The following is a 16,827-nucleotide window of genomic DNA, read 5'->3' as shown; positions in this document are numbered from 1 at the left end:
CCCCCCCCATGGTCTCCGTCCCTTATAACCGCGCCCCTAGAAGCCACGCCCCTGAGGTAGCCACTCCCCTTCAGGCCCCGCCCATATGCACAGCAACCAATAGGAGAGGGAGGAAGGGACCAGGGATGGACCAACCGTGCGGTTGTGCGGCAGCGGCTCCGAGGCGCGGATGGGCCTGTTCAGGCTGGGCCTGCCCACGTAGACGTCGCGGGCCTGCGGGAGGGCGGCCAGCAGCCGCAGCAGCGCCCGGGGGTTCACGTAGTTGTCGTCGTCCACGTGGCAGAACCACCTGTGGGGTTGAAGGGGGACCACAGGCTTGCGGGAGCAGCCCTGCCTGGGCCCCTGTCAACAGCTACCAATGAAGAACCTGGTCTTGAGTCGGGCCTGTGTTGGGCGCAAGCTGGCCAGGACCGCGCCCCTACTTAACAGATGAGGACCAAGGTTATGAGGCTAAGGCTCTGGCCCAAGGCCATAGGGTCAGTGAGTGGCAGATTGTGAACCCAGCACACCACACCCTGCCTGCTAGGTGGAAGAAGGTGAATCAGACCCCAAGAGCCAGGGGCATCTTCAAGTTTTCATTTGCATGTGTGTCTGTGTGTCTGTATCTCTGTGTCTCTGAGTCCCAGTACTGGGGCTTGGACTTGGAGCCTGGGCACTATCCTGTCCCTGAGCTTTCTCACTCAAGGCTGGTGCTCTACCACCTGAGTCACAGGTCCACTTCCAGCTTTTTGCTGGTTAACTGGAGATAAGAGTCTCACAGTCTTTTCTGCCTGAGCTGGTTTGCACTGCAATCTTCAGATCTCAGGCTCTTGAGTAGCTAGGATTACAGGCGTGTGCCACTGGCGCCTGACATGTCTTTGGCATTTTGACACAACTCTAGATTCAAGAGTTGGCCTGAGACAAAGGTCACCTGGCCCAAAAGAGACAAATCAGCACTCACCTAAGCCTACTGGCCAAGAAGGCGTCAAACTCAGCAGCCATCTTGCAGGACAGAGCCCGGTGGCTGTGATCAGCGGAGCAGTTGGTGACCACTAGGTGGGACCCTGGAGAAAGGAGAGTCAGGGGACCCTCCCAGCTCCTCCCCACAGCCCGGAATGTCTTGATCTCCCAGGAAGTCTGCACCCCAAGGCCTTTCCATGTCTGTTCCACTCCCTAGCACAGACCTGCAGCCGATTTCCTAACCTCCCTTCCCCTCCCCGTCCCCCCCCCACCTGTCCCTACCCTCCACCCCTGCCAGGCCCTGGCAATAGCTGAGGGCCCCATCCCACCAGGCAGTTACCAAGTCTCTCCTGGAGGGCTTCATCTGGGCTGTCGGTGAAGACAAATGTCTGGAAAAGAGAAGGAGGCGTGAGGACTCCATTGTGCAGCTCCCAATGGACTACCAGCCCACGGTGGACACACCGCTGCCCTCCTGGGGTGACCACACACGCTCGGTCAGTGTGTCCTGTTGTGACAGCATATTATACGAGCCAGTTTTGGAAACCACCCAGCTTCTGCCGGGTACAGCCATGAGGTTTGTATAAAAGGTGTGGACCATGAAACCAGGCTCCTTTGTGTCTCAGAGGAAACTGAGACACGGGAGCCCAGAAGCCAGGGTTGGGTACAGGAAGGGGAGGGGGGGGGGGGGAACCAGGCCTTCCTCCCCAGGGCCACAGCCACAAGCCTGCTTCTGAACACTGCCATCCTCTGGGGACTCTTCAAGATCCTGCCTAAGGACCAGAGGTCCTCTGAGGGCCAGAATGCAATGACACCCCCCACCACTGCTCACCAACACCTTCCATGGCTCCCTGTGGCTCTTAAAGCTCAGTCGTAGTAACAGAAGTTTATTTTGTGGCTTCCCCCACCAGAAAGCTCCACCATGGAGGCCTCGGTCCTGCTCTGGTCTATGTCCCTGTCCCAGCACCTGGCTCCCTTGGGGGGAGCTGGGCAGAATCTACCTTTCTTTTATCCTGTTGGTTGTGAGGCTTGAACTCTGGGCCTGGGTGCTGTCCCTGAGCAATTCAGCTCAAGAAGAGCACTCTACCACTTGAGCCACAGCGCCACTTCTGGTTTTCTGGTGTTTAACTGGAAATAAGAGTCTCACGGACTTTCTTTCCTGCCCAGGCTTGGCTCTGAATTTTGATCCTCCTCAGATTTCAGCCTCCTGAGTAGGTAGGATTACAGGTGTGAGCCACCAGCACCCGGCTCAGAATCTGCCTTTCAAGCTCCTCTCCCTGGGGTCTGCCTCCTGAGTCTCTGAGTGGCCATCCTGCCCACTCACCCCCATCCCCAACAGCTGTGACTCCAAAGGCCTGTGGCTTCGTGATAAAGTACTTGCCTGGCATGCATGAAGGGCTAGCTCCCCAGCAACACACACACACACACACACACACACACACACACACACATGAAGAATAAAAGATTGAGCCAGGCACTTCCTCCCTCCCGTCCCTTCCATCCACTCACCCCACCCTGCAAATGATCCTGGACACCTCTTTCCACCCCAGCCCTTCCCATCAAGGCCAGCCCCAGGCTAGTCCACAGCGCCCCCTGCTGGTCTGCAGGCTGCCACCTTTCCCTGCCTCCTGTGGCATCTGCTCCCCAACCCAAGTCCGCTTACAACACAGCCCCCAAGGGAGCCTATAAAAGAAGTCAGGCCATGGGCTAGACATGTAGCAAGAGGGGAGGGGAGCTTTTCTACCCTGATCCCTGGCAAAACAACAACAACAAAAAAAAAAACAGCCGCCAGTAAACATCCTCAAGTTTGCAGCGTGGGTTGGGCGAGGCTGCAGGAATCTTTGCTGGGGAACTAATAGGCTTGAATAAATCAGGGTGGGTGAAGCCGGGCGATGAGCAGAGCCCCAGGATGGGAGGGGACCTGGGAGCTGCTGGTGGCTTCGGCTGATGGCCCTGAAGCTGGCACAGAGAAGGGCAAAGCCTGCCCCTCAGCCCGGGACGGCATTTGATTTGTTTAAAGCCTTGACAATGGTTAAAACTTCACAGGCCGGCAAACAAAGGGGCCGCAGCCTGCCGGGACAGGGGAGGGGGGTGGCGGGGACCATCTGCCAGCTGAAGACTGGAGCAGTAGAGCCCCGTCACCCTCCCTGCCCCACCCCCTCCCCCCAGGGGACTTCAAGAAGAGAAAGCTCAAAACACACAAAACTGCCTCCCAGCCCACCCCCTCCACTGGGACAAAGGCCACCTGCTACCCACCACCTTCAACCAGCAGGGCACCCAGGCAGGAGCTAACCAGCTGAGGCCCCATCCAGAGCATCTGTGCTGTGCACGAAGGAGATAGGACAGGCCTAAAGGGGAAGGGACAACCCCAAGATCACACAGACAAATACATCTAGTGATGAGGTAGCCACAGTGGGTGCTCCTGACCCCTACTTCCCCCCTGACTTTTTTTTCTTTATTTTTTTTTGTGCTGGTACTAGGACTTGAACTCAGGACCTGGGCACTGTCCCTTGGCTTTTGTGCTCAAGGCTAGCACTCTGCCACTAGAGCCATAGCTCTGCTTCTGGCTTTTTGGTGGTTCATTGGAGATCAGAGTCTCAAGGGCTTTCCTAACCCAGGCTGGCTTCAAACTGTGATCCTCAGATCTCAGCCTCCTGAGTAGCTAGGATGACAGGCGTGAGCCACCAGCCGAGCCTCACGTGATTGTTTTTCTTTCTTTCAACTTCAAAGACAAGATTTTAAGACTATCGCTTGCTCTAAGCTCCAACTTAGTGAATTTACTTCTGGCCTCAGCTTAACCTCACCATTTCTTCTCCTGTAAATGGGAAATCGATACCCACCATGAAGATGGTTGGGAGGGTTAAGTGGGGGGAGTTGTTTGATTGACGCACAGCCCCTTCAGGGGAGAAGCGGCCGGCCTAGCTGTCTGACTGGAGACAGGGGTCACGGCTGCCAGGTAAAGCCTCCCAAGTTGAAGGGTCCAGGGCCCATTCACGCCCAGACAGTGAGGGGGGGAGACCCTCCCTGGGCCTCAGCCTTGGTGGAAAAGGAAGGGACCTGCTGCCTGGTGGGACTCTGCTTCCTTAGGCCTTCTGGGTGACACTACTCAGGCACTTCCTCCTTGCGGCCTCGGTTTCCTCATCCGGGACAAGGCGCTGCCCGTGTAAGCAAGACAAGACAGGAAAGAGCCTCAGAGCTGGTGAAGCCAAGCTTGAGGTACACACAGGCCAGCCCCCCCACAGAAACAGGAAGATCTGCGGGAAGGGCTGGCCTTGTCCGCTTCCGCAGGGACCAGAGTCTCCCTAAGAGGTGAAGCGGCGTGCCCCCCTCCACCCCCAGAAGAGCAAGGGCCTGGGGGGAGGGGGGCTGCTGGGAAAAGGTTCATGGGGAGAGGGCTCAGAGCCAGGAAATCCAAGCAGAGACCCTGGCCTCTGCTGGGCCTGCCTGCTCCCTGCTCCTGGGCATCCCCTCCAACGACTGTCACTTCCTCCTACAGAGCCAGCAGCCAGCGAGAACAGAATGTATGTGCACACGTGTGTGTGGATGTGCGCGCGTGGGCATGCGTGTGCAAGTCCAGCGCCCCCAGGTCGCTGGCTGTGCTGGAACAGGATCCCTGGACGACTGCAGGGCTGGGTTTGCAGGAGCCTGCTCCCTTGGGAGACGGGAGCCAGGCGCCCAGGTCACCCCATGACACCTGTCATCCCCACACACACGCCTGACCTCAGCCTCCTGCCCGCCCTCTGCCCCGGCCACTCTCCCCACCCCAGGGTGCTCGCCCGCTCCCCAGGAAGCCACCACAGGAAACCCTGGCTCGCCCCACCCCACCGCAGCTGGCAGGGGCTGCCAGGCGCCTGGAAGGAAGCCCCGCTCCCCAGCAGCCCCGCCTAAGCCCGCCACCCACCAGAGCACCTCCATCAGCCTGCCACCCCCGGTCTCTTGTGGCCTCACCTGTGGCTGGGCCCTGGAGATCCACGTGTCCAGCAGCAGGTCCAGGCGGGAGCGGTGGAAGGCACCGGTGGTCTTGACCCCAATGAAGACGTCCTGCAGCCTCAGCTCCCGGGGCCCGGGGGGCGTCTGGCTGGGCCTACAGGTCTCCTGCACCCCCTGGGGGGACAGGCTGGAGCGGTAGGACAGGGACACCAGCCCCATGCACAGGAGGGCGAGGAGCGCTCCCACCAGACTCCGGAGCGGCCGGCCCCGCATCAGCCCCCTAGTGCCACTGGCCAGCCCAGGGCAGGGGATCCTGGCAGACCCCAAAGCCTGGCAGGCATGAGGGCCGGGCACCGAGGGCAGAAGCTGCCCCAGAAGCTCTGGGGCTCCTGCGTGGAGGCTGAGTCCCCCGCCGTCTGTCTGTGGCCTCCACCTGCTCCCTCCTCCTGCCACCGCCAGTCCCGCCTGGGCCACGCTGGGCTGCGGCCCCGCCCTGCTCAGCCCCGGGGGCGGGGCCAGGCCTGGAGCCCCAGAGGTGGCTGAAGGAGGGCCCTGTTGAGGGGGGCCGGCCCACCAGCTGCTATCCCCGGGGTGGAGCTGGGGGGGAGGGGGCCTCCAGCCTTCACACGCAGACCCGCCCCCCACCCCAAGGCACCCACGATTGTGCTGAGTCCTGGCCCACCCAGTTTCCCCCATCCTGGGTGCTCTGCCCAGCTCCCTCCATCCTCCCCCCACCCCAGGCTGGCTTTAAGGTTCAGCTCCAGGGTCCCTCCTCCAGGAAGCCTTCCCTGATGGCCCCTCTGCCTTTTGGATTCTTAGCAAGTCCCCATAGCGGATCTGATCATCCAGCAACTCAGGCCACAGCCAGGTAGAGCCCTGGCAACTGTCCACTGGGGCGGGGGGGGGGGGGGGGGGGGACCTGCCCAGCTACCTCGGTCCCGGCCCTTCCCAGCCTCTGCCACCATCTTATTTTGTCAAGATCACACATACACACACATTCTCTGTCCCGTGTCCTGCTCCCATGTCTCTGCGCTGTTGTCCTGAATCCCATCTCAGAGAACACAAAAGCCAAGGAGCCGCAGCCACCACAAAGCTCTCGGGAGAGGGCTCCTGCTCACCAGCGCTGCCTCCTGCCGCCCTGCTCCCTCAAGATTGGCGGGGCTCCTAAGTGGACACTCACCTACCTCAGGACCTTTGCACTTAGCATTCCGGCCCAAGCCTCCCTTGGGAAAGGGGAGACCAGTCAGGTCCCTTCCCGTCCTCTCTTCTTAGAACAAGTGTCACCAAGGGACTACCCTAGGGTGTGTGCTAGGCTCAAATCCAGCCTGGGCCACTCAGGAGGCTGAGAGCTGAAGATCACACTTTGAAGCCAGCCCAGGAAAGAAAGTTGGTGAGACTCTTATCTCCAATTCACCAGCAAAAAGCCAGAGGTAGAGCTGTAGTTCAAGTGGTAGAGCATCAGCTTGGAGTGAAAGAACCAAGGGAATTCAAGACCCAGTACACATGTGCGCATGCACGTACACACACGCACACACACACACACACACACAGCCTCCAGCATGGGGCCTACCCCATCTGCACACTTTTAAGCGATGGCTCAGCCATGGACCTGTGGTAGGCACACATGTCCATCCCCCACGCCTCCTGCCCAGCCCCGAGTCTCAGCACACAGGGCAGAGGTTAGAGCAGCTACTGGGAGCTCAGGTTTAGAAGCCCAGGAGCTTGCTTGCAAGTCTTTCAACCAAACCCTCCACTCTCACCCATTCTCCATGCCAGCAAAACAGTTCTGCTCCTCTTCTCTCCTTCCACCCCTCATTCACTGAGAGAGAGCCTCGAATTCCTCATGTCCTCGGTACCCCATCCTTGATAAAGATGGGGCCGGAGCTCCTCATCCAGGCCTCCTCCCCTCTCTGCTTCCCTGCCTCCCCTCTCCACCCACCACCCCAAAACTTCAGCTCCAATTGCTTCCTAAGCTCAGGGCCATTCCCACCAGTCTGTCCATTATGGCCCAGCCCCCCCCCGGAAGTCCCTGGTCTGCCCAGCGCTGGTGCCCCCTCTCCAGCATGGACACCCTCTTCCAGCCACTGTGCCAACCCCCAACAGCGCTCCCCCTGCCCCCAGCCTCTTCTAGCACCCCAAGGAGGCTCCTCAGCCTACAGATGCAGCCCAAGCTGTACCCCAGTCCCCAGCCAGGCCCCCTGAGGTCTGCAAGATGCAGCACTGTTACCAGACAGTCATCTGCAGACTGCTTTTCCTTTTAACTCTTGTGGTTTTGTTTCATTTTGTGAGTGTCTCACTGTATAACCCCAACTGACCTCCCACTTGCCCCCCATGCCCGCAGGACTGGGATTGCAGGCATGAGCCACCATGCCCAGCCAATAAGTGCTTCCTGGAAGAAAAGGAATGGCAACCCCCAAGGCCAAGGGACACCTGGTCTGGTCGGTTTGCTTGGACTGCTCCTGCTGGAGATGGCGTCCTCTCTGGGGGGCCGGCTCAGGGCCTGGGCTGCCTCCCAAGGCTTGCTTTTGGTCCTCTGAGCTCAGCAGCCAGATCCTTGAAGTCCCCCCACCACACACACACACGCACCCTGCGCCCGAGGACGCCCCTCTGCTGACCGCGCAGAGGCACACGCTGGGGGCCCGTCTGCGGGGTCCACCGCCTGCCGCGGGGCAGGTAAGGTGATGCCGGCCCAGATGGCACAGATGGCAGGCGGCTCTGGAGAAGTCAGGAGGGAAATCTGACCCCACAGGGACCCAGCACCTGAAAGGTGACATCAGCCGGGGCTGGGGGTAGGGACAGAAGGGAGCCGTGGAGGGGAAGCCCCAGGCCAGGGCTGCAAGCAGGCAGACGCCACTCGACCTATGACAAACAGTGTTTAATGTTCCATAGTGTGCAGCTTAGTGGAAAAGGCCCGTGAGGAACGTCCGGGCGTACATTCTGGTGGCCGAGCAGCCGCGCCCCTCGCCCTCCCCTCCAAGGCAGGGCCTGAGACAGTGTGCACTGAGAACACACACAAGTGTGAGTGCCCAGTGCCGGGGGTTGGGGTGGGACAGAAGCACAGATACACAGGACAGGTACAGGTGGACAAAGCGGCCATATCCACCGACAGGGAAGGGGCGGTGGACGGGTGGAGTCACACAGGGCAGCCTCCTGCGCCCGGGGGGAGGGGCAGAGCCAGAGCCCCGCCCACCCCCAGGGGAGAACTCCTGCAAACGCTGCCCAGGGGTGAGGAGCCTTCGAGAAGGGGACACAGATGCACACTGAGACCAAGTGGGAGTGTGGAAGGCCCAGAGCAGCAAGTGCAGGGCCAGCACTGAGTCGGGCTCTGCCGGTCAATGGCCATGGGCCAGCGACCAACAGGAGAGTGGGAGGCCAGGCCGAGGGGTCCACACTGCAGAACCCAAGGGCCGGGGAGACCCAGGAGGAAAGACTCACTCCACCACAGAGGGTCCTCTAGCTAGCAGCTCCTGCAATGTGGAAGGAGGCCCGGGTATCAGATGGAGGAGGCCCGGGTGTCAGATGGAGGAGGCCCGGGTATCCGATGGAGGAGGCCAGGCATCCGATGGAGGAGGCTCCCGTGTCAGATGCAGGACAGACCCAGGCACCGGCCCCTCAGGCCTCGCTGCTGTTGCTGCTGCTGCAGACGGTGCCTCGCTCTACCCACACGAGGCGGGCCTGCTCCTGCAGAATGCGGCCCCGCACGACCTTGGCCAGCTCCTCCGCGTGGCCCCATGCGTGCGCCGGCACCTGCACCCAGGAGCAGGGCAGCCCCGAGAGCACCTGCTCTGTGCCCCGACACTGCCGTAGCAGCTCCGAGTCCCGCCAGCCCGTGCGGCCCAGCAGGCCCCTGCGGAGAGAGCAGAGAGCGCGCAGGCGCGGCCAGGTCAGCCAGCACACAGACGGGCAGACGGAAACAAAGCCATGAGTCTGAGGGAGGAGCGGACAGGGAGGGAGGCAGGACAGACAGACAGACGGCCTCTGGGATGGAGGCAGAAATGTCCACAGAGAGAGCCGGCCCCTGCGCTCACCTGACTTCTCGGACATTCTTCTCCGTCACCTCCACGTGGATGACAATGGGGTAGACCTCGCTCTGGACCAGCTCGTGCACACCCCGCACCCCCAGCTCCAGCAGACAGTGCTTCTGTGCAGGAGGGACCCCAAGTTACCCCTGGCCCTCTTCCCAGGCGTGAGTAGAGAGCCGGACACATGGGCTCTCTGCTGACCTGGAGAAAGGTCATGTCCTTGCTCTGGCCCCGGACCACCCCCCCCCATCTCTAGGAGGGAGTCCACCCCACCCACCCATCCCCCACTGCCCTGCAGGCCCTGACCCGGCTCCCCAGGAGAGAGGCCAGTTGGAAGACAAGGATGTCCCTCCAGGGTGATCACAGGAGTGCAGAGGCCCCGTGCAAGGGCTCCCAGGAGCCCAGAAGGTGGCCCTGGGGTGCTCTCTGTCCCTACCTTCCCCACGGACTCCTGGATGGCTCGGATCCTGCTGCCCAGCCCGGGGGTGACAAGCTGGGCCTTGGGGGCCCCGGGAGCGGAGGCCGGGCCCTGTTCCTCCCCAGAGAGGCTTTCTGCAGGGAGAGAGGAAGAGGCAGACGCGGGGCTGGGTGTTTGGGTCCCGCGTCCCACCCCTCCCCCCATGCCATCCAGCCTTCCCTGCCCAGACCTCGCGCTCACCCGCAGGGCACACTTGGAAATCCAGCCGGGAGCTAGGCAGGTCCAGCAGGTTGCGGATGAGCCGGGGCGCCAGGCACTCCGGCAGCAGCACCACAGGCCGCAACGCCGACACCAGCAGCGGCCGCACCAGGCTGTAGGGTCTGAGGCTCCCCTCTGGCTCTGTAGCAGGGAAGACAGTGGATGAGAGGCCCAGAGCCCAGACCCTCTTCCCCTCCTCACGCCACTACCAGCATCTCCCCTCACCCGTGCACATGTACATGCACACGCTTACACACGCACACCGTAGCACAGCTGTCCCCCCCCCCCGCCCCGACCTTGACAGTGGTGACCTCCCTGACCCTCTGCCTCACCCCTGCCCCCTACAGGCCATTCCTCACTTAGCAACCACTGAGAGGCTTTAAAGGCCCATCAGAGCCAGGCCTGGTGGCTCAGGCCCGTCATCCCAGCTACTACTCAGGAAGCTCAGATCAAAGGATCATGGTTCAAAGTCAGACTAGACAAATAGCCAGCAAAAAAGCTGGACGCGTGGCTCAAGTGGTAGAACACCAGCGGTGAGTTTTTAAAAAGCTGCGGGACAGTGCCCAGGCTCGGAGTTCAAGCCGCAGGACTCCTGGGGGACCTGGGAGATGCCCCCCAACCCCTGCCCCCTCACCTGAGCAGGGCTCCTGCAGCAGCTGCTCTGGGGAGTCCCCTGCCGCACCCCCTGCAGGTTTGGGCCTCACCAGACCCAGAGCTCGCTTCTTCAGCTGGGGAAAGCAGGAAAGAGGAGGTCAGCAGAGAGGCCACTGCCCCCCACCAGGGGAGGAGGGTACAAGGGGCTGTGGGCAGGGCAGAGCAGGCCCCATCCACCACCATTTTCCAGGCTCCCCAGCAGACCCAGCGTGGGTACCAACGCCCCTCCCTGACAGCCCAGCCCACACTGACACCTCCAATGAGCCAGCCATGTGATCTGGCATTCAAAGATGAAGGGAACCGCTGAGAACAGCAGCCCTAATGGTCCCCAAGCCTAACAGGCCCAGAAGGTCCACACCAGAATGGAGCTGTGTTCGGTTCAGGAGAGTAGCAAGGCAGCCTCTCAAAACTGCCCCATGGACTGGACAGGAGGTAGCAGAGAGGACCAGAGAGGCTCAGATGCTGGTCCACCCCCAGGTCGTCCGTCCCACACCCAGCCAGCTCTCCACTAAGGAGTTTCTGCAGGGACCTAACCTCTTAGGCCCACAGTGACGAGGCCGACCTGGCTCAGGCCCTGCCCAGGCTAGAGAAGGGAAGATGACTGCTGTGTTGTCAGCATTATACACCCACCATGCTGAGATGGGCATGGGTGCACTCCATCTCAACCACCCTGGCAGGGAAAACCTTCTGTTTACTGGCACATAGTAGGTGATCAACTAAGTCTCTGAAGCAGCGAGGTGTACTCTGGCTCCATTCCCCACCCCAGGGCTGCCAGAACACAGAGCCCACCCATCCTCTGGATGCCACCCTTGCTGTCCAGCTCTCCCCAGGCCCTGCCCGGCCTGCCCTGCTTACGTTACTGCGTGGGCTCCGGTGCCGGCTGGAGGACAGGCATTTTTCCTGGATTTCTAGGAGCTGCTGGGCTCTGGGGGGAGACATCAGGTGACCTTGAGGAAAGGAAAGGAAGGGCCTCCCGACTGTCCCTCCACCTGCCCTGCCCCAGGGGACAGAGGGGGTGACAGGGGAAACCGAGCCCCCCCACACCCTCACCCCTGCTAGCTCCAAGCTCAGCATCACCTCTGATAATTGGGCACAGTGCCTCGATCCAGGTCCCACAGAGTGAGAGGATCCACCCTGGCACAGAACCACTGCTGCCGCCGCTTGTACCCAGGATCCAGCAACCGCAGGACCTCCTGGGCTTTCACGCAGAGGGCATGGGGGTCTGCCCGCTCGGGCAGGGTGAGGTTGGCTCGGATGTAGAACGGCTCCGCACCCGGTGCCTTTGACCAGGCATCTAAGGCTTCGTGGAAGGACCGGCAGGCTGGGAAGGGCAAGGAGGCCAAGAAGTGGTCTCAGTGGAGCCACCACACAGTCCTGCCAGGATCCCCCATGGCTTCCTTGTTGTGTTTGTGCCCGTACTGGGACTTGAACTCAGAGCCTGGAGGCTGTCCTTTAGCTTTATTTGGTTCAAGGCGGGTGCTCTACCACATGAGCCACACCTCCACTTTCAGCTTTTTGCTGGTTAATTGAATATTAAGAGTCTCAAGGACGCTGGGCACAGGTGGTTCACGACTATAATCCTAGCTACCCAGGAGGCTGAGATCTGAGGGTCATGGTTCAAAGCCAGCCTGGGCAAGAAGGTCCGTGAGACTCTTATCTCCAATGAACCACCAGAAAATCGGAAATGGTGCTGTGGCTCGAGTGGTAGAGTGCTCACCTTGAGTTGAAGAGATCAGGGACAGCAGCCAGGCCCAGAGTTCAAACCCCATGACCCCCCCCCCCAAAAAAAAGAGTCTCAATGACTTTCATGCTGGGCTGGCTTTGAACCACAATCCTCAGATCTCAACCTGGTGAGTAGCTGAGATTACAGGTGTGAACCACCAGTGCCCAGCCCCTTACACAATAAACTGCTTTCTGAGCACTGCACAGAGAAAGAGCAGAACAGCCCAAAAAGGCAAGCACTGCCCGGCACGGGGCCACCACCACCCCTTCCTCCCTCCCTGCCCCCACCCCACAACCCTCATCTACTAGGACCTCCCCTAGGCCAAGCTTACCTTTAGAGTCCCGTGGGAAGGGCAGTGTGGTCACCTGGCTCCAGGGCAAGGTCCTCTGCTGAGCCTCTGCTTCCAGGCTGGGCCCCTCCAGACCAGCAGCTTCTGCCCTGGGCTGAGACAGATAACCCATTTGTGAGTGAAACTTGGACTTGTCAAGTCAGTCCCGCCCACCCCCCACTCCCTACCCAATCAGATTTCAATTAATACCCAGTTGCTTCTGCTCTAGCCAATCACCAGAAGCTCCATCTGCCCCTGCTCCAGCACTGGTTAATGAACAAACTCTACCCCCAGCGCCTCACCTCTCTTGGTTCTGTCCCAGCAGACCCAGGCCCGGAAAGTACCCTCCGAACCACCGCCCCAGACCATCTGTCCCCGAGGAACGATAGGTTATCTGGACTCTTGTCCTGGGATTCTGGGCCACCTGGGGGGCTCCAGCCAGACATTCGGATGGCCAGAGATCTGAGAAAGGAGGAAGAGGATGGGAATTAGGATTCAAGTGGGACTTGGACACAGTTCGGTATTCTTGCAGAAGAACAGGGGCTGCCAGGAGTCCCTTCCCAGCCGTGCTCCCCTGTGCTGTCCACTGCCTGGACTGCTCTCCTTGTCCACATTCTGCCGGGAAGATGCTTCTGCTCCTTCAGGATCCAAGTCAAAAGCAGCCTTTAGCTAGGCACTGGTGGCTCAAGCCTGTAATCCTAACTACTCCGAAGGTTGAGATCTGAGGATCAGTTTGAAGCCAGCCCAAGCAGAAAAGTCTGTGAGACTCATCTCCAATTAACCACCTAAAGGCCAGAAGTAGAGCTGGTGGCGTAAGAAGAATGCCATCCTTGAACAAAACCACTATGAGAGGTGCCCAGGCCCTGAGTTCAAGCCCTAGTATACCACAAAAACCAAAATGCCCTCTCCCCAGACACAGCCCTGCCCATGCAGTGCACACAGCTTGCTGCAGACATACACCGATCGTCCCTTGCCGCCACTGCGCATTTCCTTTGTCCTGTCCTTCGGGAAGAAGGCCTCGATCGCCAGCCAGCCCTGTGTGTGTCCCTAACACCACACTCACTTTCCCACGCACAGAGGAGCCCCCTCGGTGCTTTTTCTCAATCCAACAAGGGTGGGTGGGGGGTGCTGTTAGGATAAACACAGACCTGCCATGCTGGGAGCATAGGTGGTGTGAGGTTCCCTGGGGTGGACACCTGGGCACCTAGCCTTCCTTGAGCAGTGGAAGCCACTGATGGCTAAGACGGAGTCACCAAGGTGCCCATGGCGACAGCACCCTGCCTGTCCCTGGCTGAGACCTGAGAAGACTCTGTGGCCAGGTTGGCAAACCAACTGATCCCGAGTGAACTAGGGTTGGCCCCAGAGGGAGCGGTGCCTGGCAGCTGGAGCACACATCTGGCCACACTGCCCCCTGCTGCCCGTCTAGGGTAGCCAAAGTTGCAAGGACTGATCAGCGCCCCTGGGGAGCCCGGGTTCCTCTTGGCCCTCTTGGTCTCCATCGCTGTCCCTGAGGCAAAGCAGAGCTGGGCATGCGGGGTTGGTTGTGTCCTGGCTTGGCGAAGTGAGGTGAGAGGCCTGGGAAGAATGCACTAGAAGGACCCCACGCCCCTGGGAAATCTGTGCTAGGGACACATGCACATGAGCCAGGTCTTGTTCGTCAGTAAGATGAGGGCAAATCAGTCCAGGCAGAAAAAGCCCATGAGGGCTGGGAAGGTGGCTTAGTGGTAGAGTGCTCGCCTGAGTTCAAGTCCTCAGCACCATATACACAGAAAAAGCCAGAAGTGGCACTGTGGCTCAAGTGGTGGAGTGCTAGCCTTGAGCAAAAGAAGCTCAGGGACAGTGCCCAGGCTCATGAGTTCAAGCCCCAGGATTGGCAAAAAGAGTCCATGATACTCCTATCTCCAATTAGCCACCAAAAAAAAAGCCAGTAGAGCTGTGGCTCAGTGGTACAGTGCTAGCCTCCAGCAAAAGAAGCTTTTAGGGACAATCCTGAGTTCACACCTTAGTGTAACACACACACACACACACACACACACACGGAGTAAGGACAATGATCCCTCTACCACATTGAATACAGGGGTCAAAGCAAAGGAAAAATACTACAGGCAGACAGACCCGGGGTCAGCGGGGTCCTGACTGGCTATGTTTTGCTAGTGGGATAGGAGGGAAACAAAAACAAAAACCAGAAGCCTGCCTCCTCCCAGGTCAAGGCAGCCTTTGTGTGTGGCAGCCCGGGCTTCTCCCAGTGTAGGTGTGGCCAGCAGAACACAGGTCACACCCCGGCTGCTCAGCCGATGCTCGGAGTCTGTCATAGCTTCAGTTTTCCTGCAAACTGCTCACTGCCACAGACACCTGCCCCTGCCCACCTCACCCCTGCAATTCCAGCTCCGGGCCTGTCCCCACACACACACACACATACATGCACAGTCTGTCTTCCTGCCAATTCCTGCTGTTCCCTAAACATCCTGCTCTGCATGCCCCACCCCCCTCCACGACTACCTCAGCCAACCTTCCCAGGTCCCCAAAGGACCCAGTGATGTCCCTGAGCCCCTGCCGTTGGCCTGGGGTTGCTGGGAGCAGGATGTACACAGACCCCTCTTGTCTAGCAGCAGGGGGGAGTACACTGGCCACTGACTGCCCCTGCACAATGTGGGGGAGCTTCCACCCCCCCCAGTCAGGTCAGGGGTCAGGTCATGAGCGAATGAGAACTGGGAGTCTGCCAGCTCTGGGCCACACAGGGCACCGGCCTCACTCAGCGCCCTGCCCCGGGGCACCATGGGAAACGTGGCGGCTCCGCACTGGTCAGGAGTCTGGGACCCTGAGATTGAAACATATCCATGATGACAACGACGACACGTCCTCCCTCCAAACCCCCAGGGAGGGCTACGGTGACAAGGGACACTGAGGCACAGGGGAGGTATGGCCTGCCCAAGGTGGTACAGCTGGCAGGGAATGGGAGTCAAAGACCATGCGAACGCTCTTCTGTGGGGACAGGAGGTTCTGGAATCGTCTGTGTGCAGGCAGGGGTGTGGCCTGGCAGGGATTGGGGCGGGGGAGCCCTCTCCAGGGCCCCGTGCCCTGCCTCTCCTCACCCAGGGCCTCCACTCACTCTTGGGCTCTTCCTGGTCCCCTACCCCAGCCATCTCTCCATCTCCAGCCCTGGCCACTGCCCCACGTGCCCAGAGGAGGGAGCACGGGGAGGGGAGGGGGCTCAGGGGAGCGGAGGGGAAGAGATGGCAGGAAGGGGAGAGAGGCACCCAGCATGGTGCCCAGCACATCAGGCAAGCAAGGTTTGACCGAGGGGTCACAGGCCTGTGACTTAGAACAAACACCTGATTCTCTGAGCCGCTGCTGTTCTCCCATGATAATGCGGCTACAAATCCCAGTCCTGTAAACACCTGGGCCAGGCTGGGGAGGAGGAACACGGGACCCCCTCACCCCCAGTGGTCCGGTAGACAGGCACTATTGGAATGCACTGTTTCTCAGAGCAGAGACTGAGGACTGAGAAATTAAGTGCCCAACCCACTGCCCGGCAGTGACAGACTGAGAGCCCAGTGCAGGAAGCCGACTCGCCTGAGGGTCCAGGCCGTCGCCCCGTTAGAGAGGGCCTGTCCATCCATCCATCTCCTTTTCTTCTCAGCCACCCAGCCCCAGGCCTAACCTGCATTCCTCCTCCAACTCCCCCCTCTCCAGGAACAGCAGAGGTGACCGACACGGTCCCCCCTGGGGCAGGACAGAGCCAGGCCCTCCTGCTCCCAGGGCTGTATCCTGGAGGCCCCTGGCCGGCAGCCAGGACCCCCGCTGCAGGTCCAGGCTGGAGGAAGCGCCCAGGCAGGCAGGAAGGGAGGCGCCTCCGCCCCTTCCCCCAGAAGCGCGTCCTGGAAGGCAGAAACAATGTAGCTGCCGGGATGTGGGTGGGGGCAGGGCCCTGCACAGGCCAGGCCAGGCTGCCTCTGGGAGGCAGGGAGCTGGAGGCCCCCCACCCCAGACCCATTAGGAAGCCAGCATCACCCCTTCAGCTCTGCTGCTCACCGATTTTCCGAACCCAAACCTAGGCAGCTCCCTGGAGACCTAGCCCTGGCACACCTCAGCTGTGTGACCTGGGGAAAGATCCTCAACCTCTCCCAGCCAGAGTAGCATCATCATAGCAAGACCTTCCCAAGCTTCCCAGGAGCTTGAAGTCCACCCACCGAGCCCCCAGTGACTCCCTCCAGCCTGGCTTTCCCCTTTCCCCATCTCCCGCCTCCCCTCCTCAGGGACTCCACACCCCGCAGTCTCTGTTCTTTCTACAGCTGCTGAGGCCAAAGGTCACATTCCCAGTGCCCCCCCTTTGGCCCCCACCCCTTAGATCCACTAGCCACAGTGAGCCAACAGCACGCCCTGTGCTAGTGTTTTGTGACTACTTCCAGCTCCTGGGCAGCCAGGATCCAGGGCCATCAAGGTGTCCCTCCCGCTCCTCCCACCCTACCCCTGCAAGAAGCTCCACCGGGGGCCTGATCCAGCCAGGAGGTGGGAGGCACCCAATAGCAGCTACTGTTTACTGAGCATCTACTACGTG

The 16,827-nt window shown here is 60.4% G+C and overlaps 2 protein-coding genes across 2 annotated transcripts in view; both read right to left on the bottom strand.

Annotated features, from left to right (window-relative positions):
- Positions 1 to 5,324, bottom strand: part of Mfng (MFNG O-fucosylpeptide 3-beta-N-acetylglucosaminyltransferase) — a 43,342-nt gene extending 38,018 nt beyond the window's left edge. Inside the window, exons 1-4 of the mRNA XM_013024764.1 lie at positions 4,885 to 5,324; positions 1,280 to 1,328; positions 941 to 1,043; positions 136 to 289 (exon numbers count right to left, since the gene is read on the bottom strand). Of these exons, the coding sequence (XP_012880218.1) occupies positions 136 to 289; positions 941 to 1,043; positions 1,280 to 1,328; positions 4,885 to 5,139 (561 nt within the window). The 5' untranslated portion in view covers positions 5,140 to 5,324. The remainder of the gene's footprint in view (positions 1 to 135; positions 290 to 940; positions 1,044 to 1,279; positions 1,329 to 4,884) is intronic.
- A 2,408-nt stretch (positions 5,325 to 7,732) lies between these two features.
- Positions 7,733 to 16,827, bottom strand: part of Card10 (caspase recruitment domain family, member 10) — a 34,243-nt gene continuing 25,148 nt past the window's right edge. Inside the window, exons 16-24 of the mRNA XM_013024803.1 lie at positions 12,572 to 12,731; positions 12,273 to 12,384; positions 11,296 to 11,539; positions 11,074 to 11,143; positions 10,199 to 10,292; positions 9,547 to 9,705; positions 9,325 to 9,440; positions 8,895 to 9,007; positions 7,733 to 8,713 (exon numbers count right to left, since the gene is read on the bottom strand). Of these exons, the coding sequence (XP_012880257.1) occupies positions 8,479 to 8,713; positions 8,895 to 9,007; positions 9,325 to 9,440; positions 9,547 to 9,705; positions 10,199 to 10,292; positions 11,074 to 11,143; positions 11,296 to 11,539; positions 12,273 to 12,384; positions 12,572 to 12,731 (1,303 nt within the window). The 3' untranslated portion in view covers positions 7,733 to 8,478. The remainder of the gene's footprint in view (positions 8,714 to 8,894; positions 9,008 to 9,324; positions 9,441 to 9,546; positions 9,706 to 10,198; positions 10,293 to 11,073; positions 11,144 to 11,295; positions 11,540 to 12,272; positions 12,385 to 12,571; positions 12,732 to 16,827) is intronic.

The sequence above is a fragment of the Dipodomys ordii genome, unplaced genomic scaffold, assembly GCF_000151885.1.
Source record: "Dipodomys ordii isolate 6190 unplaced genomic scaffold, Dord_2.0 Scaffold79, whole genome shotgun sequence".
NCBI classification, from domain to species: Eukaryota; Metazoa; Chordata; class Mammalia; order Rodentia; family Heteromyidae; genus Dipodomys; species Dipodomys ordii.
This window is presented reverse-complemented; position numbering and strand designations above follow the sequence as displayed.